This window comes from Ischnura elegans, chromosome 11 (assembly GCF_921293095.1).
Source record: "Ischnura elegans chromosome 11, ioIscEleg1.1, whole genome shotgun sequence".
Lineage (NCBI taxonomy): Eukaryota > Metazoa > Arthropoda > Insecta > Odonata > Coenagrionidae > Ischnura > Ischnura elegans.
This window is the reverse complement of record NC_060256.1, coordinates 48566755-48593770: the sequence shown is the minus strand read 5'-3', so window position 1 is coordinate 48593770 and position 27016 is coordinate 48566755. Positions and strand designations below refer to the sequence as shown.

General features: G+C 37.2%; 1 protein-coding gene across 1 annotated transcript in view; it reads left to right on the top strand.

The window, feature by feature from the left end:
• The window catches only part of LOC124167631 (nephrin-like), an 847280-nt gene that overhangs the window by 609820 nt on the left and 210444 nt on the right, over nucleotides 1-27016 (top strand). The window contains exon 3 of the mRNA XM_046545611.1: nucleotides 12263-12471. Within this exon, the coding sequence (XP_046401567.1) occupies nucleotides 12263-12471 (209 nt within the window). The remainder of the gene's footprint in view (nucleotides 1-12262; nucleotides 12472-27016) is intronic.

Sequence of the window (27016 nt, the reverse complement as noted above, 5' to 3'; positions counted from 1 at the left end):
CATATCTTTCATCCGAATGGACACGTGCATTATTTTATTTTATTCTCAAACCACCGGATACAGCTCTTATTGGTCATTTTATACCGGGGTAATCAACAAATGTAATAAGTAAACGTACACAATCAACCATGCCCTGGACCGGGGAGGCCTACCCAGGCGGGACTCGATCCCGCGACCTCTTGTTTGACAGGCGAGAACGTTACCCCGCCGTTATTATTTCCAACAAACAAAATCGTATCAGTTACTCTTTCATTTTGTTATATTTATAGCTGTAAGTTGAGTGTAATAAATCTTTTAAAGCGTTCAAAACCCTGCTAATTATTTTAAAACACCCGGTATTATAAATAAATCCGATTTATTAAAATTTAGAGGCCGCTAGAGAACACTAAATTCCATAGTTTTTTAGTTAGTAGTCGTTTTTTTTATAAAATAGGGGTATAAATTCCAGAAGTTAAAAAAATGGTTTAAGGATCTTCAAGGTCCAAAATTAACTCCAATGAAATATACAAGAATTGCCATGAGAAAAAAATCCCCTGGACCGGGAATCGCACCACGGACCTTTGGCTTTCCGGGCGTAGCGTAGTGGTCTGCGCAGTGGCGATTCCCGGTTCAGGGGAATTTTTTCTCATGGCAATTCTTGCATATTTAACTCCGATATTTATATTAATTCTTCGTGGAAATAAATACACAACATTATCACCAGAACATTAAAATGAGGCTTCGGATTGGTTTAGTGGCTTCGCCCGGTTTCAAATCCCGGCGAAGGCAGAGATTTTTCTGAGACTGCCCGAACTTTATTTGGGTGCTGTAAGGGGGGGCACTTCAAGTGATATAAACATTCTCACACAGGGTTCGTGTTAAAAACATTCTCACACAGGATTTGTGGTAATATCTCGGCGGTGATGAAGAATTTTGAGAGACTAACGTTCTCGTGTTCTTCGTGTTGGGTACTTTAAGTACAGCACTCCGCCCGACGAATGGAACGTTAAGCAGTGCTCCCCTTCGTACCTTTCGTTCAGAGTAGGCTAATAGCGACGCCGGGTTTCTCTCTACCCTTCGCTCCCTCCCCTGTGACGCATATGACATTGGCTGTCGGTCGCCTCCTCCAAAGATTATCCTAATGGTAGAAGAAAGAAGTCATTCACTCAGATCTGAAATAGGTTGGTTTCCTATAATATTTTTATTGCCTAAATCGAAAGATAATTACTCCTGGAGTACGCATTTAACGCTTTAGATTTTTAAATGATGATATCTATTTTTCGCGATTAAATGAAAAGTGAAAATTTTCAGGCGCGCGAAAACGCGTCGGCTAAGTATGAATGCTGGGAAAAGCCCGTGTGACGTCATTCTGGTTGCCGCTGCCCCCGAGTGAGATGACCTTGGGGCGAGAATATGTGCGCCACTGCGATAGCAGGTAGCAGAGTACCCTGCTATCAGGCAGCGCTTGGCTTAAATAAGGATTATTAATACCTTATCAAACGCAGGAAACTTTCCGACGATAGGTCGTTTTAATAGGTGATTATTAAGACATATTTCCCTGAGCTCTGTGCCTCATTAATGCATTGGTAACCTCAGACGATGTAAAACTCCTATCTACTCCTATGGAAACTAGGTCCCTGTGACGTCACGAGGAGTGGCATCGCATGGGCGCCAATCTGGACTTTTTTCAAATGTAGTTAAAATTGACCATTGCCATTCGTCTAAACTGGGATTTGTAAAACCAAATAATTTGTATTATATGAATACACTAATGGTGGGTAACGAAACGCAATGAATGCCTTTCGTTTTCTTTGATGAAAGAAACTACCCTATTGCAAATCAGAGCAATCAAATGCGGTCTACTACAGTGTCAGAATCATCATACGATAGTGCATGTGACACAGTTTTGAGGACAAAATGACATGGAATCGGTGTATTTCATGACACGTCATCATCATCAGTCAACAATCCAAAGAGTGGTTTGAAGCATCTCTCAATTCCGCTCTCCTATCCACTAGCCTTTTCATAGTGATATTTTTTTTCTCTTTCACATCCTTTTTAACCTGTCCTATGTAACTCATTCAGGGCCGTCCCTTGCCCTTCTTCCCTTCCATCTTGTAACGTTTTTTATTTACTCTTCATTGCACTTACAAATATTTTTTTTACACTGTATAAACAAACTCGGAAGCAAAAACACATCCGCACGCCACCATTATTGGGCATTTCCATGAAAATGTCAACTTTTTCTCTCAAATTAAAATTTAGGCTGGAAATATTTTATATCGATAAATCAACGGCTAAGTTATTGCATTTTGTGAAATCACTATTTAAAACATTATTCAGAGCCTTGTTAAAAGTTTTCAAATTACACTTCGATTTACAAAGTTTTGAAGATGTTATAAATCAACACGATTAGGAGGTTGACCTAGATGTAATTCCGTCACATGTTAATTTTTGGCATATTTTGAAGGTATTTCGATAGTTAATGTTGATTCTGTGTATGAAAATCACCTTCATAAATGTTTTATAATCATGCACATAAGTTTTGCAATTTCTATTTTTAATTTTAAAATTTTATCGAAATATCCTCATACATAGTTTTCTCTAAAAGTAATTCCGTCACAAATGGAATTGCCCTATTACAATCGAACTCCCCATACTCACTCCATCCCGCGCCGTAAACAACAATCGCCCCACTCCACCTCTGCTGCTCATTATTGTCCGCTGCATTGTCCTCCTCCCATCATTCGTCACACCCACATCCAATCCAAAACAACTCAAAATCAAGTGTTACAATCTGTTCCTCTACGATTGTTTTCATCAGGTCATCATGCCTTAAAATATGGCCAACTAAGTTGCCTGCCAAGCAAACGATGGTCCATGTCTTTCCTCCAAATGGGCATAATTATCGAATTATATTTATTTATTCATCGAAGATATCAATACACTGTGTTATCATCAGAACAGTAAGAGATTGATATCATTCATCCGGACTCAAAATTGCAAATCACTCAATAATTTCTCAATCACACAAACAAATCACTCAATTTAGTTCATGGAGGTGATGGAATCATCATTTGAAGTCATCATCTGAATCATCATTTGAAGTATCACACACTTGTGAGGAAAAAACGACATGGAATCTACATTTACACGCTACTCCGAAGGCCGAAAACGCAATGCGAAAAACAAAATATCGCATTTTTTCATATTTTATTACAATGCACATAGTTGGTAAACCAATTGATAAATTAAGAGGGCACAACACAACAATCTAATATCTTGACGTGCAAATTGTGCAAAACCTACACGATCATCTAAGCATTTCCAGGGTATATAAAATTATTAATTACCTAGGTATTAAGAAAGGAATGAAAAAGGTCCTCTCCAAACCCAATGGTAACAAATCCCCACTGAATCGTCTATAAGTTTAAAAAATAACCTTTTAATTTTTTTTTTAATATCGATCATCATTTAGACCCTGATAAGAACTACGATTCCCCTAATACGCGTCAAGCGTTCACATGGAATAAAAACGTCTAAATGAATTTCTAACATAGCTAATGTTCTCTGAAAACTGTAGAGTGGCTACTAACCGTTTCTTTATTTCATGATATCGATCTCCAGCTGAATATTTCCAGTCTATTCTATTGATATCCAATGCAAACAGTTTTCTCTTTCCCTAAACCGCTTGGTCAGAATTTATTGAAGGTATTAATTAAAGCAATATTTTTAATTAGAAAGAAAACATTAAAAAACCGCGTGCAAGCATCGTTTAAATATAAACGATTATAAGGGAATACATGAATACTTTTTAGTGAGCCTCAACTTTAGCTAATGGTGGTCATTTTGGTTCCTGCTCGGAATTTGAACCTCGACTCCTTACCTGAAATGTTACATTTTGGTATCAACTTTGACCAAGGAAAGTGGGATATTCCAATGAAGAAATGCAGAGTTTTAGCTATTATTTAGCTCACCACGTTTGCAACGCATCACAAGTACAGGAATGGAAGGTTATTAAATAAGAATCATTGAAGAAAGGACCAAACAACAGTGCTGAGCACGCATAAATGAGATTAATCGGTTAAAATGGCAACAAAAAAATTATATTTATATATTTATTGAAGGAGTCAAGTACAAAAAATTACCTGTCATAACGATCTTGCTTATGTTTTCCTAAAGAGATCTCTCGATACTTTGAGGATCGAAATAAATTAATTATGTAAGTTTAGGCCTTCGTTAAATTTATACAAGGAATGATGAATGACTGGTTTAATTTAATTAACGATTACCTTACGTCAACTTTTTGAGGCGGAATTTTATCTAATCCATGATAAAAATAATAAATTTACCAAAAGAATAATTACATTCCTTAACATCAAAAGGAATGACTTAATTAACTTACAGGCAAATGAAATTTTAGAAAAAAAAGCCGACCTAGGTAGCAGCGTGGTCACAAATTTGTGGCACCCTCGATGTAAAGGTCATTGTGGGCTTTTTCCGAGGTACGTGTATGCGGCTTGAGAGAAGGAAAAAATTGAGAAAAGGCATATCAGGGAGAGATGGTGATGAAATTCAATAACAAAAATCGATACGTCAAAATAAGAAATTCTTATGTTCATCGAATGACAAGGTAATTATTGCTTTTCCAACTTCAATTAAATCTTTGGCATTTTCGGAATTATCCTACATTTTTTTTAGCTTCACATATTATTTTTCCTTTCTGTTTTCGCTCTGTTATAAAATTTCATTCATCAGTTTTTTTACAGCCTTTAATTTAATTAAAAACTATCTTGTATACCTAATGTGAGGCACAATATGGTATAAATTCTTTAATACTGGTAAAATTAGACATTGCAATAATTCCACTGGTAATAATGTTGTTTGTAACAACGAAACGCGCTGTGTTAAAATAAAATCCAGTGGAATTATAGAAACATCTAATTTTATTGGTATTAATCAAACAATTCTATTTTTGAGGTTTAAAGACATTGTGTAATTCTTTCATCAAAAATATCTTAATGAATTAATAACCCATGACAACACTTATTCCTACCCATTTAAGCAAGAGCCAAAGAGAAATAAACGTTAAACCAGCTTAAGCAGTGTCAAATATATAAGAGTGCAAAATCTGATTAACATTCCAAATACCCTGAGGTCACATTCATGTAACAGCTTGGTGAATTATATTCGGTCATCATGCTGTGGCAGCGGTAAGAAAGACCTTTACTTTGCACGGGATCACTGTAACTTCAATAATCGCCGACATCGAGTTAAGCTTTGCACTGCGTATTCCACGGCATTGCAGCCGTACGTAGGGCTTAAAATTGTCATAAGCGACATTACTGAGATACGATGACAATATGACACTGAAAATGAGTGTTTATCATATGTGTTACGGTGCGCAATTACCTTTCTCATGAGTTTCAAGCGCAATTTCGGAAGGCGTATTTCATGTTGACAAAGGCAAATACTCGGTAATGAGTACTCGGTGATAACTTGCTCCCCAGAATCACTGTAATTCGTGACGACTTAAGCATTTAAAACCGAAATAAAAGAACAGGAAGAGGCATGTACTTCTAAAAGCAAAAAAGCACCTGACTTTGCATTTTACTTTCTTCAGAGATTATATGCATATTTGACTAAATACAAAATTCATAAGCTCTAGTCAAATTTGGTTGGATATTTCAAAGCACACTTCTCTTTGGTAAAAGTTAATGAATCGCTTATATAACAACTATGAACGGATATACAAAGACGCATATAATATCACTGATTCAACCAAATAATGTATTTACACTGACCATCACTGGCAGAAAAAAAGAATTGCTTAGATTAAGCTATTAAACCGATAGATTTGACTTTTACGAGTTTTTTTGCATAAAACTTTTGTTCAAATACTCATACACTGGACGTGAACGTTCTTTCCACGAGGAAAAGACATTAAATATTTAAAGCTTAGAATTTTGTATCATTAAAAAACAATTATGAACCCTTCCGGTGATTTGTTTTTAAAAAATTGCCAAGTCATCACATGGTTTTAAAACCATCGGTGACACATAAAACGATATCTTTAAATGCAGCTGTATATGGGTTTCATTCAATAAATGACAGAAACTCTAAGAGGTGCTTATCAGAACTCAAATGAAATTAAATCCATGAGAGGTTGAGATCGAAGCCAATAATGGCACTAGACAGAGATATGTTCATTCGAAGTGGTTTCTGAAAACGGTTGGGGAATCTAAATCAATGTAAAATCAAGCTTAAATTAAAGTACTTAAATCGGGATAAAATTGGGCATTTTTTGATGAAATAATTGTAATTAACCACTAACCCCAATCTCGAAATGAGCAATCGAATAAGTTTACAAGCACCGCGAAAATAAAAGCCGAAAGCGATTCGCTCAGATTGATTTTCATTTATTTAAGCACTTATATCTAGTTCAAGAACCTCTTAAGTGGCAATTACTGAAATTAGCAACACCATAACGCTTCTTCCCTTATTTTGGTAAGAATTCCACCAATTTATAGCGGAATATTTGTGTTTCTTATATTTTTTTCCAAATTTCTCGTTCAATGAATATTACGTTACATCCACGGAGGGTGAAAAACCTTAATGACCTCTTTTCACAGAATTCTTCGATGAACACGCATATTTCCGTCACTCCAAAGGACATCAAAATTCAGAATACAATTTCTAACAACAGTGAATGAGCTTATACCGCAGCATTAGTTTAAGGAGATAAATTATATCCTTTCGACCAGTCACGTTTTATATTATTTCCCATCAGATAACTTCACTTAAATGTGCTAAAACTTGAGATGGTGGGGCATCTATTAACTATAAAACCCACATCCGACCACTGACTGACTGACTCACTCATTCACACGAATGTTTGGAGCAAAAGAGACATAAGATACGACAAGTCTATGAATCGTCTGAAACCCAAGGAAAAATTGTCATAACACAAATGTTTAGATTTTATACTATGGCAGAATTTCCAACTGCCTCAATGCCTCTACTTCATTGGAGCATTTGGAGGTATAAAAATCGAATTTTCCACAGTTTCATTTTTCGAATATAGAAGACGTCATACGTCTGGACGCCAATTTTCAGACCGATCGAAGCACTTTAAATATTGACCAAACCGAGAAAATTCACCATTTCGTGAATTATTATCTCAGAAAAGATGGATGATGCGGGGTCGCGTCATAAGGTTACGACGGAGGGAGATACGGTCCCAATGGTTTCCTTGAAAATGACATGTGCAATGTGCATCAAAAAACATATTTCCGCAAGCATAGCTCAGTAACTAAGGAGTTACGACCCCTGGTTTATGTAAAAAAAATCTTAAACTTTACTCCCCGACAACCTCCTGAAATATAGCAGATTTTACCTGAAACACCCTACATATTTATATTTCGTTTCTGCCATCAACTTTATATTATGTGTTTCTGATCTCTTTCCAGAATTCTCCGGTCTCACTTGGAGTTATACAAAAATTTAACCGAATATTCCATTTTTCAATCAATGAACGTTCCACGGCGGTGTTGCATATGGATAAAATAATTTCACAATGTCGTTAGAAGAAATTATAAACGGTCAGAAGAAATTGAAACAATTAGAAGAACTATTAAACTGTGAACTTTTTTGATCGAAATCCATCCGCAGTTCAAACTAATGTTATTAAGATTCTTGGTCAGTTTTAGATGAAGATTATAAATACATGAAGTATATAAAAAATTCGTTGCCATCTCTCAGTAAGGACTTGCGACCCATGCTTATGGACAAAAAATGCTTAATGTCTCTCCTAACACCTCATTGAATATTGCAGTTTTTCCTGAAATACCCTGTACAAATGAGGTAAATGAGCAGCATTCCTTTTTATGTAGTATTGTAGGTTAGAGTACATAGGTGTGGCTAACCCCAACGTACCTTCGTCGCCGCGGTTAGTGTACTCCTCCTTCACACAACCGTCTCTGAGCCCAGTCTCCAGTAATGACTTCCTCATCCCTATGGCTGCCTGCCGGGCATCCCCACGGCATTTTCCGCCCGCCAAAGCAAGGGACCCGTATTACCAGCTCAGTTCTGCCCCACCCGAACTCCAGTGGGCCTCCAAAATATCCCAACACCGTCAATAAAAAGAAAACTTAACTTTATCCCACGTTGTTACGCCAAAAGTGAAAAAGCTGAATGTAAATCTCTCAAGAGCTGAACATGGAGAAATGACGAAAATTGTATTCCACTTGTTAAATGTTTATTTCAAATCTGGGTTTCAATTGCGTATAAGCAAAAAAGTATATAACTTTAAGTGTTTTTTTATGGTGTTTCACAATCGACATCTAAGTCGGAAACAAAATGTTAACCCAAGGAATATAGTTAGTTAATTTTTCGCCATGTCTGTGACTAAATTCCAGAAAGTTGGGCCTTGAAAAAATAATTTCATATTAAATTGTAGCTGGACGATCCATAAAATTATCAATCGGCACTACGTGCAGAAAATAAAGTTTCTAAGGCTACAGATTGGTTCGATAGATAGCACCACGGTTTGTACCAAGCCGGTTAATAACCGAAACACATTTTTTTCCAATCCCAAATTTTTTTTAATATGCATTGCGATTTTTTTCCACGCAAAAGATTATTCTCAAATCTGTTTTTTAAGACGTTTTTTTTTCATTAAGAAGGCCCATAACACTCTTGGTCGGACGTAGATTCGCTCCCATCCAGAGGCTGAAAAGCATTGCACAGACAATTTTCTCATATTCTCATATATAATACTCTCTCCTAATCCACTGGTCTACTCTTTAATCTCGGCATTCAAATTATTGAATTCTATCTAAGATGCTGACATTGGTATCAGCTAATGAGGTAACTTTTCGAAACGTTTAGAAACAATGAGTTTTCGATAAAGCCAATTAAATATTTCATTCTTCGCAAAGTTCAACATAAATATGCGTTTTATGATGAGTAGACGACTCTCCATGGTAACAATACCGGTAGGGGATAAAGTATTTATGGAGAGTATTCTAAAAATTTATTTTCCCAGAAACAATAGAGCTCTATCCAGAACAGAAAAATATGGTGCCTTATCCCAAGCATGCCGTTTATCACAACCGGAAAGAGACGAGCAAAACATGGACTCCAAGGCTTTCGGATATGAATCACAAAAACCTCCACATAATATTCCTGATTTTTTCAAAATACCTTTGTGTTCCAAACTACGTATTGTTATGATGGAGGTCTTATACTGATTACTATTATAGTTATATTAAATAAAAAGGTAAAAGTAAATAAACTTAAACAGTAATTACAAATTCACCTAAGAAAAATAAGCGCAATTTCAAATTGCTTTCACACTATGAGGACCGAAAAGTCAATAAAGGACAAGCATTTTTGTTTTTACTCAAAGAACCCAAGACTCGTTTTCGTTTCACTGCTCAGCGTACAAAAAAAAAACATTCCTCATCAAATAAGCTGTCCCGGTTTTCCTATTTAAAAAAAAAGGTTTCCGCTATCATCAAAGTGAACTTTCCATGCTTATTATCAAGAGCGTAGGAACGGAGCAAAAATATACACGAACAAGGCATGTAAATAAATAGTCCACAGACGCGTGTCCCAATCAAAGGAATGAAGCTCAACATTTTGCTATCCCAAAGCATTCAATCAACAAATTCTAGAAAAGTTGGAATTGGAGCAACGAGCGAGGCATTCAGCAATTTTAAATTACTTCCAAATAAATACGCGAAACTGCTTGATGGCCGAACACTACATGAAACCTTACATATTGCCCTCGTGTACTAGATAAAAAAATAAACATGCGATTCATTGAAAAATACGACAAGGGATGGAAAAATACCATTTTTTCATATCGGTTCCTTGATTAATTTTCAACCGTCAAAGGAAATGAAGGGAGTCTGACGTGCTCTCTTTCACCAGAGTCGGCACAAACATTTATTTCCTGGAAGAAAACGCCGAAGTTAATTCTTTTCCTTATCATTTTCGCAAAGCAAACACATTTTCAGAGCCACTTTTCCCATAGTAAAACACTTTATTTCAAGTTTTTGTTAACGCATTCAGAAAATTGCTGGATATTCACCAAAGTAATTTTCATGAAAATACAGAATTGTTTATCTAATGCACGTTATTACACCGTACCTAATACTTTCTTGTTTCAAATTTGAGCTGATCGAATAATCATTATTCAATTGCGTAGATTAAAACTCCGACCTTAATTGATAGCTAACAAAACCCGAACGATATTTCTCGCCTGCGTACATTTTGCTATGTAATATATGAGAAAAAATCAAATCCAAGATGAAAAGATAAAAATATCAAGCATTTGACGCAATACATAGCACCTGCTATATGTTAACATTCCTAACCAAACTCACTCTCCAAATAATAAACACGGTTACAAATTATTATAGCTGTTTGACAAGTAAACATGCTATAATTGAAATGACATACATAAGTGAGATTTTTTTAGTGAAAAGTATGGCATTAAAAAAATTCGATGAGAAAAAAAATCTCTGAAATAAATAACAAAGTTCGTTCATTCAGCCCTCTGATAAAATATTGCATTCCTATATCCTGATTGAGAGAATTTTTATAAAGGATAAATGAGTCCTAAGGTAATTATAAACAAACAGGGAAGGCTAACACACTTTGGGTGTCCTGAGGGGCAGTTGCAACTAAGTACAAAATCTAAAAAAAGTTCTTGGTAATCGGTGAAACTATTCCGAAGTATATTGATTTTATATGCACACTCATACTGTTTTAGTATGATGGGTATTAAAAAAAGCTACTTGAGTCGCACAAGGGAATTAGGTAATTTGGCCATTAAAAATTCAGCCAATCCATGAAGGCTTTAGATGCCGGTTAGGTAGTGTGGGGTGAGGCACCTGATTGACCCCTTGTGAATCAAATATGACTGTTTTGGTATACATCAGAGGATTAGGTCAACATACATAAGTTTTCATTGATTCATTGAGAATGTGAGAAGATTGCGTCAACATTTAGCTGATAAATTCATTAAAGTGACGAAGAAATCAACAAATATCACAGATGTTGACCTTTTGTGGACGACTGTATGTAGGTCAATGCTTTAAATAATATATTGTGATTCATTCAGAGATTTTATGACAGAAAATATGAATACGAATGTCTTTGAAAATGATGAAGACAATTTTAGCTTTCAAATCCGCGAGACGATGACAGCGATGAGCGATAAAACTTGGTGTTAGATTAATATTAGAAATACTTCGTGAGATGTGGACTATTTCACTGAGAATATAATTTTTAGTTTATAATTCAGAATAGCAATAACATAACAAGACTCTCTTCGCATAATTGACTTGCAGTACCACATCTATATTTCCATGAACCTCGCACATCGGGCATCAATGATACTCAATAAGGAGCAAAAAACGATTTTTTTTCTAGGTTTACATCTTAAATTAATTTATTTAAACGTGTTTTTATTTCATTAGACCACAGGTTTTCCTATGAATATGAAACAAAAATTATCATCTCAGATATAACTGATGATTTCAGGCTAAACACTGTAATACCTTTTCATTACTGAAAGAGAAAGAACTAAGTTTGTTAGATCCAATAACATATTTGAAAAAGCACGGCCTGGTTTTCATAACTGGGTTAGTGAAACCCGGATCGTTCTTTTTCAAATATGTTGTTTAACATAGAATGAAATAAAATTATTTTGTTCTATTCCACACTTTATTTTAAATACCACTACCCGGGTTGCAGCCTCTCATGCTATCACCATGATATTAAATTACATTATATCTTCTCGCATTCTCAACGAATCAATGAAAACTTATGGCTGTTGACCTAATCCTCTGATGTAAACCAAAGCGGCCATATTTGATTCGCAAGTGGTGAATCAGGTACCTCACCTCGCCATTATCCAACCAGCATCTAAAGCCTTCATCGATTGGCTGAATTGTTAACGGCCAAATGATATTATATAATATCAATGATATTATATTATAACTTAATAAAGTTGATTCTTTCATTTTCCATGATTATTTTAGAAGAGAAAATATCAATGGAGCTACCCACCTCAATCTACTTTAACCGAAGGAGCTCATGACCCAGGGTTCCTCATTGGCAGAAGTTTTAAATGCCTAAATCCTTTTTTAGCTAAGGTGTAGCCATAAAAGTTGTTTTAAAAACTCGGCCAAAATGTTAATTCCCAAATAGCTGAACTACATGTCCCCCCTTTGACTAATACCATCTCTCTCTCTCTCCCTGTGATCTTTAGCTTCGACGTCCGCGGTCGGGCCTTCTCCAAGGCGAAGCTGTGGTCAGACGAGCATACTTTCGGTCCCCGGGCGTACTTCGTTACGGTGTCCCGTCCGGCGCAGCTGACCCTTGACACGGTGATCGAAGAGGACGAGGGCGCTTACCGGTGCCGCGTGGACTTCATCAACTCGCCCACCAGGAACTCCATCGTCAACCTCACCGTCATCGGTGAGTACCGAGCACGATTCATGGCACATGATTGCCGAAACCCATGGGTGGCAGTAGAGGGAGCCTACAAAGGGAGGATGTTTTACTGTGTGTGGAATGCCCAACACCTTAAAATGTCGTAACCACGAATATTACAATAGAAGATTCTACTGTTGGCCACCAACAGCCGGTTTTATAACGTCTGGTTATCGCTAACCATAAGAAGATACGGGCTTCCACTTTACCTGATGGTGGCTGAAAGATCTGGTTAGCTTAACGTCTGACCTTATACAGAAGTTATCCTGAACTTTAAAAATACCTTCAGGTAAAGTTAAAGGCTGAATCCCCTTATAGTTAGTGTTAACCAGACATCATAAACGCATTCAAATTTGTTAAGGACCACCATGCAAGTCCTCAAAAGTCCCCCATCCGCGATATGAGGCAAAAATCACTAGCAAAAACGAACAAATATGTTCACTAACAATAAAACATTTTCTCTTTATGACGCTGAAATGATAAGCAATGATTCTGAGTTAAAATTCAACAAATATCTTTATAAGAATCTCCCCCCGTCCTTGATTTCCTTAATCTAAGAAGACCTCGAACGTGCTAGTAAAACAACAGTTGTTCAGTGGTATGCCTTACTTCTATTTTTATCACTGCACAAATTAAAGTACATTAACTAAAATTAGATTGCATGTTATCTTATACCTACATGTACAAAAAATTACCACTTAGAAGGAACTAAAAAGATAACAAGATATAGTCCAATTTTACTGCCATAATACGTCCAAATATCGAATTATAATGGTTTAGATAAATTATGATGAAAAAAGGGAAGCAATAAAACCAGTCACTTCCTATTCATTACTCGCGATAGGAGAGATAAAAATGTAACTTCCTCTTCCGACCCCAATTTATGAATCCTCGTAAAGCCGGAAATAAATAAGTTTGGGGCTTTGAGATAATTGAAACCCCTGGAGACACAAATAAGCTCTAAATTTCGTCACAAACGAGTTATCTAGCCATATTTTTGCCGACGCTAGTTTTCTGCAAGTTTTTGAGACGGCTACGGCAGCTCAGCACGATGCGACTGAAGGGAATGGGACGCCGACTATGCTGTCGCCTACTTGCAGGCTGATAGTTCCCCAGCGAAAATTTTAAAATAATCGTAATTAAATAAAAAAATTTTAAAAATCCAATATTATTAGAATAATGATATCACGCAAAATACTAACCATTTAGGAAAAGATATAATTAATGACCAATGTATGCACAAGTCATGCGATTCACTTTTAAAAATACTCCCATTCTTTATTTACATAACAAAAGCTATGAAATAGATACGAGTATTAACAGATTCGAATAATAATTTTCTGGATCTAAATTTTTCAGAGATATAGTTGTGTCTTTAATTATTGACACGTTTATTCCGAACGATTCATTGGGATGAGCTGAATGAGTTGAATCATGATTCTTTGGTGAAATCGTTCAAAATGATCGAAAGCGTTCACCTTGTTCATAAATAACAATGAATCCATAAATCTGTGAAATTAAATGATAGCAATCCGATTGCTGCAGTGATATTCAAACATTGCGCCACACAAGACATAGACACATATTGCTTTCGGAAGAAGCTAACTACAGTTGTTGACCAAAGTGTGAACTCCCATTTGTATACGTTGTTCCGTTGATCTCTGGGCATGTGGAAGTCAATCCAAAGAGTCGCGAATTTTTATGATTTCGTTCATTATGAACGATTTGAAGAATCGAATCATCGTGAAGAATCAAATCACATGAATCGAATCCTCAAAATGAATCGAAACTGTCACCTCTACTCAGAAACGATGGCGAATTCAACGGTGAAATTTTAGAGATTGCCAGTCTTTTCTCTTCCGAGATAAAGTTACCTTGAAATATTTACGAAAAATTGAGTAAAATAAAATAAGGACCATAAAAATTGCGCCGCATTTATACAATTATGATTTAACACCGCTATTGATAACAAGCATGCGGGATTTTAGGTTTTGGTTTCAGAAGGACGTAAACTTTACGATTGCGCAGAGAGTAGCGAAAAACGTACTCTTTTTTGTCTCCATTTATAATCGTACTGTAAAAAAAGACAAGATATTTAATCCATATGCGAGAAACGCCCTTTTTCTCGTCTCCATTTATGCACGTACTTTATATAAACAAGATATTTAATCCAAACACTTAACGTAAAATAAAATAGGCTACTTACAGATGCTGGCTGCACCGTAATTCTGATAACGGAATGGCTACTTACACAGGGTAGCGAAGATAATATTTTAAGCAGGGGACAGATGCCTATATTGAACCACTTTTTACACTTGATTTTATGTAGCTCAAATAATAAGTTACACACTGATTGATATTAATTTACCTTGTTCAGTGTAATGTAATGCATAGAATTCGATAGTAAAATGTTCAAAGTCACAGCATTAAAGGCAAAATATTTCTTAACTTTTAAATATCTGCAAGTGGTACAAATTAGAGAACTGGTCTCCTAAATTGTACCACAGGTTTCCTAAATTGGACCACACATTTACTCTTATCAGTTATGTGGCCGAAGCTAAATAAATCATTCGCAGTTCAGATAAATATTATAAATATAAGCAGTTTAACACAACTTGCTAATCAATACATCTATTTATAAACATCTCATAAAACCTTTTCACTCTTTTTCCCATCCTTGCGCTATTAAATTCTGGGATGGTAGCCCCTCCACAGATATTTTTTTAGAAGCTACATAAGGCATCCCTTGGATATTTTAAAAATCGTCAGTAAATTATCTTTGAAGATTGATGTTTCTTTTTTAGGAAGTAATAAAAGTTTTGTTAACTTAATATTATAATAATTCGATGAGCCGTTACGTAATAATGCACTTTTAAACTCGGATATTCAATACTTTGAAATGGACATTAAGTCACCGAGCGTAGCCTTCTCAAGGGAAATAACACGTCAGCTTCCATGAAACCGCTCAAATTTCTTATTTTCACGAGAATATTTTTTAATTTTGAGTATTGACACGAATTTACCGCAACCCACAAATGAGGACCCTAGAAGCTAAGTATTATAAAAGCAATTTAATAAATTTTGATATAAGTGCAGGTAATCGTTAGTGGGGTATACAATATTGCTATGGCAACGGGATGATAACTATGTGCATACAGATTCAGTGATTCACTTGGATCCCTTAGACAAATAGTGTGTACCCCACGAATCTGCACCTATCTCCAAAATTTTTGGACTGCAATTTCATCCCTTAGGTTTAGGATCCTTATATTCTCCAATTACAGGTAGGTTTCTTAACTTTCACCTCACCGCTAGTTATTATTAACGCCCTTCATTTTTTACAGATATATTTTTTCATTTTCCTCATAGAAGCCCTCTGCACTCGATGTCCAGAATTTTTGTCACCGACGCCTGCCTTTTACTTGTTCAAGAGAGGACTAAGTCACCGATATCCCAAGGGCAAAGCCTGGTCACCTTTCCCTGAACTCACTTCACCCCAACTCGGCTACCAAACCGACCCCCACCCTGGTCCGTGGGACAAAATCTACGCACACACAAAACTAATATACGAGCCGGACACCCCTACAAGGGCTTCCTTCTCATTACTCGGCTGGAAGTTTCTCCCGACCCTGAAATAGACGGGAAACTCGAACAGGGTCTCCCCGCAAAGAGACGGAGGAAACAACGCAGGAGGGCGTAGATATTACGAAAACGCGTCAGCACACCCGGATTGTTTTTTTATATATATTGAGGAGGGTTCTCGCAACCTCCTAGGGGTTCTCTTTAAGGGGTTACACAGCGGGGTTTAAGAGCAAATCCCAAATATCCTGGCCTCACCTCCTCCGAAGCTCACGCACGCAAACCCTTCCAGCTCAAAGTCTTCCCTCAGGACAAGGGGTCAGGAAACAGACTCCGGACAACTCCCTGGACCAATCCCCAATGCTCGTTTAAGTGTCCTCTCGCCAGATTGCCACCTGACGTCTTTAAAACGTACACTTGGGCGTGTTTGCTCAGGCCTGTGCAGTCAGTCGTTCGGAAGGGCACAAGGGAACTAAAGTCGGTTTGGAATCACGCAGGCAGTAGGTATTTGAACTTTGAGCCGTCAGAATAGCATGGATACGCTTACGTTATAACTACGCCTAAATCTTCTTATTTTTTCACCAAAAACATCTAATCGAAAATCAATTAAAATGAATTTCTTGAGCCGTCAGAATAGCATGAATACGTTTACGATATACCTACCGTTAAACATTCTTAATTTTTTCACGAATTTATCATAATAAACATTAATTCGAAAATAATTTAAAATTCATACATTTAGCCGTAAGAATAGCATGGATACGTTTACGATATACCTACGCTTAGATCATCATAATTTATTTTTTTAATGAGTGTATCATAAAGATCATTCACCAGAAAAATGAATAAAAATACTTACATAGGACTATTTTCTTTCATTATTTCTATTTTTCTGTAAACATTTCCAAAAATATTTTAAGATTCCAAAAAAACTAGTAAATTTCGAATGATAAATAACCTCACTATTTCATTTCAGACCTTAACTCCCCTGGAAGCCCCCAATAAAAAGAAAATAAAGGCATAGGCAGGAAACAACAAGCACAAACAATAACAAAATAATATATTGTATACGTTGTACTTCACGTTGATTTACCGCTGAGTGATATTCATGTGGAAATCATCCCCAGAGCGTCCAATGTAATTACATTATATTATTACCGTTTAAATGTTATATATTATTCGAAATATAAAAAATTGAATGTATGAAGTTTTCACTCAATGTAGCCACGACTAGTTTGGAATGACACCAATTAAAAATTAGTTGATATAAATTTATACCGACAACGTACTTAAGTTCTGCTTTGCATACAAGAGAAATATTACATTTCTAGCATCACAATAGCAAAAATAATACAAATTCACTGTATTCCGAAGGAAAGCAATTCAGCGGGAAGTATGTCCATTTCTAATGGGATTACATCTTATAGCAATCAAATTACACTACCCTCCGTGTAAATAGAGTTCAACCGTACGCTAGGCTGAACCTGCGCATCGCATACGCTCACGACGAGACGCTATCCTATGCCTGTGTCTTGCTCCGCTAAATCCAATCCGGGAGCGCTTCATTCCAGATAGGATACAAATTAAGTGGAATTCTCAACGCTGCTGCATAAAGCTGCGCTAATACAACACGATCAGCGAACGTAACATATAGATCACGCCAAATAAGGGGAGAAAACTAACTACTAATTAGCTAACTACACAACTCGCGTAAATTAGGATTGCAGTCTCACGTCCTCTGATTCGGTTCAGTAATCCAGCATCTAATTTCCTCGGATCTAATTAATCCAGTTCTGAAAAATAACATTTAATAAATTCTTTGGGTCTTCAGCTTGCTAAAATTTTATCGATGAATTCGTGTCATTCACACCCAATGCATTAGAATAATAAGGAAACACATGAATGGCGTCAGCACCTGCGACGCTACGACGGTATGGCACGGGAGCGTTCAAGCGAAACATTCGCGCGCATCCGAGTCAAACTCGGTGACGCAACTGATCAAGATTATTCCCGATCGAGAGCTGTTCGTTTTTCTCGGATTTCAATACATGCTAGTCGTAATTTCCTTAGATCACTTCCTTTTTATTTGGAAATGGCTGATGTCCTAACTGCCCCTGCAAACACGCCTTTTAGGCGGCTTGCGGGGTATTATGTAGATGTAGATGAACAGTTTGAGCGGGATTTATGAGCAACTGAAAAGTCTCAGGCCGTGAGTACCTAAACCCTCATTTCAAATATCCATCATTAATTCGATATCATGTCGTCAAAATGGTTGAAGTTTATCGTAAGAATATCGTGATATGGAACATCAAATAGGTACACTTTTCCAACCCTTACCATATTCTTCCCTCACGCATATCCTATTGCGTTAGTTTAAACGTTTGGAGTGAGTGTGTTTCCCTCTGGGAGCTAGGCTTGGACGTTGACAGCAGCATAGAAGTCAAGATTTGAAGCATTCGAAATGTGGTGCTGTCGAAGTATGATGAAAATAAAATGTATGGACCGTGTAAGTAACTAGAAATTGCTAAAAAGAGTGGAAAAAAGAGAATTCTTCTAAAAACCTTAAGCAGAAGACGGGACAATTTAGTTGGCCACAGTTTGAGGCATGATGGCCTGATGAAGGCATTCGTTGAAGGGCAAGTGGAAGGGAAGAAGGACAAGGGACGGCCCCGAATGAGTTACATAGGACAGGTTATATGGGATGTAAAAGAGAAGGAATACGTCGCTATGAAAAGGGGAGCGGATAGGAGAGAGGAATGGAGAGCTGCGTCAAACCAATCTTAGATTTTAGAGTAATAATGAGGAGGAGTGAGTAAAGAAAACTTAAATGAAGCCCACAATATGCACGTGGGGAATACCGTATTAAAATAGAGGAAGCAGGTCCTGAATGCATTTTTCAAAGAACAGACGAAGATACCTTACTATTTGAGGTATACCATCACACCGAAATGAGAAAAAAGTAGGCGTTTAAGCTCTCTACTACCCGCAACTTGGAGTTATGGTATTATCCTAGTAATCCACTAGTGCCATTTTACTTTCCGTATTTAATTCATCACCTTTATTTTATAAATACATAACGGAGATAATTACGTTAGCAAAGGAAACTTTCATCAACAGGAAGGAGTTTATGAGAGGATCGTTAGGAAAGTGTATAAAGGAATGGTAATAAGGGGTTTGATCTTGAGCGTAGCGTTTCACCGAGACTGGAAGCGTTCGATATCTGGGTGTGGAGAAGAATGTAGATGGTGAATTGGACGAAATGAAGGAAAAACGACGAAGTACTGGGCATTACGGATGAGGAGAAGCAGCTCTTACGTGAGATACGGAGGAGACACAAGGTATTGATGGAGAGAATACTTAGCGTGGAGAGGATGTTGATTGTTGAACCTTATTGAGAATTGAAGAGGAGCCCATGAAGGGAGAGGAGACAACCAGAATGCATGTTAAATACTCCATTCAAGTCTACCTTAATCGTTAAAATACTTAAATAATAACAATAATTAAAAAATAAAATATCATAGGATGCTCTAAAAATTTAAAATAGCTCAACATAAAATTACATTGACTTTAGACTCACACCCCCAGAGTTATAATCTACATACGCTACTGACACGAATTATAAACGTTGATAGCCTATGTAAGCTGCGGTCAATTAAGTTAAAGATGTACTAATTCATTCGTTTTTATAGCGTATTTTAAAATAGCATACGTACTAAATTGGTAGAACACACTTGGTAGTAGATAGGTAAATTTGTATTAGTAGGTGATTGAGAATAAATAGTCACTATGCAAAGGAAGCTATGCGATGGCTCACTCCCATAACACTGGAACACTCACACAATATGTTCCAAAATCAAGATCCGATTTGAATATGCAAACGACTGTTACATATTCATGTGGATTTACATCACAAATATCATAACAAGCGGCACAGTATTGAATAATACCAAAATTGGTGATGCGTTAAGCCCAGCTCCATAGCTCATTTACCTCATTAGCAGACACTTAACAAGAACAAAAGATACCCGGTAAAACTTGTAATTAACACCACTTCGTGATGAAGTTCTTAAAGCAAAATTGTCAGCGAAATCAGACACAATTGGCACTGAGAGGCTATATTGACGAATAATAAGTAATCACTTACTAGGTGTAGAATTAATTTTTATTATCTTTCGGTATAATATCTCATTGGTATGTACCAGCTCGATTACAAAACTTTCAAACTCGCTATACTAGGACAACATATTTCTCTTATTTAGGGCCATAACAAGAGGTCACAATAAAACTTTAGGCTCACAAATTTTTTTCAAATACATTTTAAGTAAATTTATTTCGACAGTATTTTTTTGAATTGCCTTGCCTTATCTGTATATTCATAAGCGAAGAAAGAGGAATGATTCGATTAAACAGATATGCATAAAGAACAAGGATGTTTGGGTGGATTAAGTCCGGAGTTTAAGTGCGTCAAAACGGTGAAGTTTTAGAACGGAGTTTAAGGCTGAGAGTCCCGAAAAGATGGAAGTGTATAGTGAAGTAAAGGAGAATGGTAGGTGTGCACGTTCCTCAGTACTAATGTTTACCTTCTTGACGGATGGACCAACAAAATTACTCTCCCAAATATATTTTACGTTATTATGGTTGTTTTATAACTTCTCCTTTCCCTGATTATAATCGCATGCATTTGGGTAGATGTCCAATAGATTTTCCTTCATAATGGTGTACTATACGGATAAGGTCGGCATCAAATAACATATGAACAAGTATACACGTTTTTTTCGTATGTGTATCAAATAAAATAATACCGTGAGCTTTAGGGCTTACAGAATTCAGCAGAATATAAAAATTTAGCGTTAAACCTCACACATAACTACGTTACACAATAGCATGCGGACAGAATCGCTTCTAAAATATGATTAAAAATAGATTACTCGAGCATAAATAGAGACTTTCATCGCTTAAGTGAAGAATTGCAATAACTTTTATTGCACCTCCTTCCTTCCCACGACACCTAGCCCACCGTAATGTACCACAAAATCTCGTCTCCGACTGGATTAACACAAAATGTACCCTAATGTCGGAGCGTGGTCGGCGTCTCGGGAAAAGCAGGAATGCTGCGTAAAGTACCGTGAACAAACAGGTCACGTACTGCGCGAAGATAGAATAAGACGAGCACGAGGATACGGGAACACTAGGCTGGAGACACCGGTTGTAGGTCGAAGGGCGCATTCTCACACAGGATCGCGGTACATACCCTCCTCTACCCTTCGCTCCGTAACCCGCCCGCGTCCGTGGACCGGTCGTAAACCTCGTGGGTGGGTGATCGCTATAAAAGTGTCCATATGCTAAGTTCCGGAACACATCCTCACGTCCACGGAATGTTAGAAATTTGTGCAGCCGTGAAAAGATTTACTGCCCGATCCCCTCTTCGCCGCACATCCCCGGACATTGGGTAGGAATATTGAAGGCGCGAAGCGCGTTGAAAATAGGATGGTATGGGATGTAGCGAAAGAGAGATTCAATCTCCTACTACACGTCAGTTTGAAGAGGAATTTGAATGATTGTTAGACGGTAACATTAAAACTGAAAAGCAAATATTCCCCAAGTTAATATGAATGGCTACTAATTACATCCATCACTTGAAGTTACTATTTCTCAAACAGGATCTGTCGCATTCTTTCCTTCATTCGAGAGTCGTATCTACAAAGTTTACCTGTTCGTGACCTTCGAGATTTGTTTTATTTTTTTTACATTATTTTTCTAAAAAATTCCCATAAATTATTATTCTTACGTAGGAATTTCAAAATCAATGAAAACTATGGAGAAAGACTCTGACATATCTGTGTTTTTATATATTTTTACTATAAAAAACATTCAAGAGACACCAAAACCGACACATTAACTTAGTGGTCATGGATTACATAGCTAAAATTAGATTAGATCACTGCCGATTTATCAACCATGACTTTCTACATCAAACATCTGATCTGCAGTGTTGCATCCGAAAAGATCTACATCTACGACGTACCGTGCAATCAACCAACAGGGTGTGTGGCACCGAGTGATTCCACATCATGCATGCATCACTTATCATACCCTTAATCAGACACGCGCTTTTTTGCCGGACACAGACCAAGCACACAGGACTGCGAGATTCGGTAAGACAAAAATCTAAGAGAGTGCTAAGGACACGAACAAACTCTTTAAGCTTTAACAAAACCACGGCCTCTTTTGAAATTTCGAAGCTTATTCCACGAAATTTTCAAAAAACGTAACATCTCTTTCTCATCAACACTTAGCACTACCTTTACGTATAACTCACTTTGATGTGCATCGCACCTGAAATTTTCACACATAATCAAGTTTCAGATATCAGTGTGTATCACCGACAAAATATAATTCAGTCAAATACTTCACTTAAAATTAAATGCCATATATTATCCTGAGAGGGATACACCACCTTTTAAATTCCACATTCAATATTCTGGCATAATGACACATCACGCCTAAAGCAATGAATAAATAGACGAGGCATTAGCTTGGCGCGAAGCAAGGTGATTCTCAGATGATTTAATGTTAAATTAATATCCTTTTCATCCAGGGCCGGATTTACCCAAAGTGACGCTTTAGGCACCTCTCCATTGAGCGCCCCTCCTCACTTGAGCCCCCCCTCCCCGATTTCTATGATAAGGCACAGCCACTCGCATGAGGTACGGTTCGGAAAAAAAGGAATAAACAGATATATGGCTGATAGCATAAGTTTATGCTTGAATTTTTACGCGGGGAAAACATAGACAATACAATTAAAGAAAAACAGCTTGGAGTAAAACTATATGAAACAGTTTAACTTTTATGATACTAAAGCATTTTATGAATGCCCTTACCAAAAATAATGACTAGCCTCAATTCATACAACAAAAAAGAAGAGTAACTTCAACAATTAAAACATTACGTACCGCTGTAACTGAATGAACTGCCGCCCATGAAGGCGCCACTTGGACTGCGACGCCTCTAGGTACGTGTCTACTATGCCTTACAGTAAATCCGGCCCTGCTTTTAGCTATAGCTTAATAAAATACCGGGAAAAACCCATACCGGCCAGTCGGTACCCATTAAAACAATTTTAACACCACGATAACAAATCGTTAGTCATTCAAATAATATAGTGATAAATAAAATAAGCAGTCCCCAAAGATGAAAATTGCTGCTAAAATGCGAGTGATAGAAGGAAAAATTCAGCATATTGCAGGCTTATTTCAATATTCTCCAAGTACTTCTCTGTATGCATATTCAAATATCGTACTTAACAATGACAGAGCGGCTCAAAATAATTCTTGACCTAATTTACGTAACTATAGCTCGAGCGGGTATTAGTACTCAACCTCCACTGGGAAACTCCCAAAGGCATCGAATATACGCCAGGTAGAGGATTCTGACGGCACAATAAAATGGTGCAATGCATGGAAACCGATCCCAGAGTCTGATAGCAGGTGCACAGGAAATAAACAGCGCCGAGTCACAATCCTACTTGAGGCAGAGTTAAGCCGTAGCAAGCACATGGGATTTCTATTTCACGATTGTGTATGCATGTTATTCGCGTCGAGAATATTTGTGGAGTGTTACCCGATCCCTCAAACTAGGTAGCAGCAGCAAGTAAGCTCGCGCTTATCACTTGGTAAGAAATAAGTAGGATTTGATCATTCCATTGACGTTGGCCACGCATAAGATCGGATCAAGCCAAACGACTTTGCCATTCCAACGGATTTGGGTAAGGGTACTGCATAGAAGAGGCCCAATTCCATCCCATAGAAGGGTGATTTCTGTTGCCACTTCGGTCGAATTTTAACAGGTTTTCAGAAATGTCCGCGGCGCGGTGATAAGTGCAATGCGATCCACTCTCTTCAAATATTTTGCATAAAAATGCTTGCAATTGCGAGAAATAACATTGAAAATCAATAATTTCATTGATCACATAATCGTGGATACAAATTTTGGTTAACATTCCTAATTGTACCTTATTTACCGGTGAAATTCGGTTTGTTTTTGTTTTCTCAGCGACGTGAGTGGCGACTTTCGTAAACCCATTTAAATGCACGGTGGGCGATAGCACATTTAGAAGTCTTAAGGATCCTCTTTTTTAATATTCGCGGACTCGGGGATACAATTAGTAAGGAAGCTATAAATATTCGTCCAGACAGCAACAGCTTCCGCAAAGATCAAGAGCTAAACCTGAGAGAAGCGTAGAATCCCATTTGGAAAGAGGCGGGAAAAAGTCATGCCTGACTCCTCCAATCTTAGCTAGCCTCACCCACCCATGGCAGTTAAAAAAATTGGAATCAAAAAAATTAATACTACCTTTTAAGTCAAGAAATTAATATTTTGATCATACTTTACTATATACCACTATTTCTTACAGTATTACTTTGTTTTTTGCCTCTTGGTAGTTTCACAGCTGTTGACACGGGTTTAGTAGATACACTTGTATAGCTGGGCTTCGTTGCCATTTTTTGCACACTGTCCTCAACAACTTTCTTAAAGTCCTCATAATAACGCGGTTGACCCTCAGCTAGTTCCAGCCTGGTAGCAAGCTTAATGTTTGTACACGTTGCTTCGAAAAATGTCTTTCTGGCATTCTCCAAACCTTCTGTTATTTCGGCCTTTCGACTAGCTATAATTTCTCTTGTCCTCTGCACTGTTTGGCTTATTTGAAGGAGCTGCTTGTCAAACGTGTCTTGCAAGTTTTTCACATAGGCTTCCACTTCTGGTAATTTGGACGGGATCGATGCCTCCATCGTTTGTTCTATCAGGTTGCCTCCTTCCTATTGCCTTCTAGTTCTCTCTCCTCTTTTTTTTTCTTACAGTAATTATGCTCGATAGAATTAGTCCTCGCTCATATAGGGTATCAACCTATTCTGATCAACCAGATGCTTCCAACAACATTTACACAGCTGATGGATATTTAATCCCCTTAAATTCACCAGTTAAATCTTTTTTATAACTGCAATTTCCGCGGATTACCGGCTCTAATTCAGAAATTTGTTGCTCGGGTGATTAAACACTATCACATACGTTGAGGAAGCGTAGAAAAAAAAACATATGACATGATCAGTTCTTACTGCTGGGTGTATATTTGAAACCATCCATCAGTAGGTACGGAGACCAGTGAAAACGAATCACTGAACTCTGTAAACCATTTTCATTCATCTAATGTAGAGATCAATTACTGCCATAAAGAGTATTTTAACATGAATGCCACTACAGATAACAGCTAAAAAATTAATTTTTCTCTCGCATGTAATGAAGTAAATTATTTTTACCAAGTATTATGTAAAATTAGTACTTGCTCAAAGACCCATAATCCTTTGAAAAGTTTTATTTGAAACTATGAAATTCTAGCATTTGATATATTTATCTAAAATGATCCTAAAAATACGAAAAAACACCCTCCAACAATCGATATGAACTCGCCATCTAATGATTAATTTCAAAAGCGAGAACGAATTTCCATCAAAAAATTAAATATATACACGTTATCACGACTTATCATCATCCAAATGAGTCATGACAAAAATAAATGACTGATGAACAATGCATTAACCTTTCTACAAATTAATTCACTGCCGGAGATCTTTTGTGAATAAAATTAAAATAATAATGATAATTAATCCCGATTCAAGAAAAAAATATATGCATTAGCAACCCAACATTTTGGAACCTCATGCATTTAAAATATCATTACAAAAGATTTCGGTCGCGATTTCCCCAAAAGGTAAGAGGAAATGAACGATTTAGAAATAATTCACTTCGAACGGACCCCCCATCACTACTAAGTCCGCCTCTTGGATTCAGGAAAGAGAGTAGGGGGTGGTGAAAATAAAAAGATTAATAATTCTCTTCCCATTTAAATTAACCACGCCCCATTGATTCCGATTAAAAATCCTTTTTTTGGCGGTCTCGGTCGGTTCCCACGAACCTTTTTCCGTCCTTCTCCCACCTATTTCCTTCCGTTCTCCCTATTTTGGACCCTTCTCTATATATTCCATTCAAAAGCCCACCAAAAGCCCCATTCAATCCAGTACTTCATTCAATCACCTCCTCCTACCGCGCACTCAAAAACCTCGGTCTGTTCCGGCCACCCGACCGCGCGCGCGCGGGGTGAGAAGAGCATGGGACCATCTCTCGTATTCGGCGAGAAAGGTGGGCGTGAAAAAAAAAGAAGAGCATCGTCCACCGCAACAACGTTGAACCGCGTCACTCTTCCGCCTCTTTTATTCATTGCACTTCCCCGGGGTAAATAAAGCGAAAATGGCCCTTTATTGCCTAACTCTGTCGTTCATGATTCCACCGTGCGTCCCCGCGGTGGCGCCCCCACCGATCGGCGTACGTCTTTTTTTTCCCGAACGGTACCATTTGAAAAACGCATCGATAGCCTCATTCAATTGCACTATATTTAGCATGCACTAATCCTCTTGTTTGCTAACTTCCTTCTCACCTGAGGTGCTCCGCTAAAACGCCTCACTCGCTTTTTACAATCTTGGTGCACAAATAGAATGCTATTTGTTAAACGTTCACTGGAAAAGTACGAATAAACAGTTATTAATGAAAATGCTATTTGTTTTCCGACTTTTCACACGCGTTGTAACAGTAAGAATAGCCACACATAAAAATTTCGTAACTCCAAATAAAGTTTAATTGATTAGAATTACAATCGAAAATTGTAAGTATAGTTTAGGGTATGTAGTTAGTAGTTACCTTGGATTAGGTTACCTATTTACTTCAAACTATTATAAAATCTTTAAACCTACTATAACATTTTCAATAAGTCTATATTGGAGAGAAAATCTTAGCCCTATACTAACAGTGAAATCATTATGACAATAATCGTGACCACACTTTCAACTGAAGGTATCCCGTATAGAATTCTATATTTGAATACTTACTAATGCAACAAAAT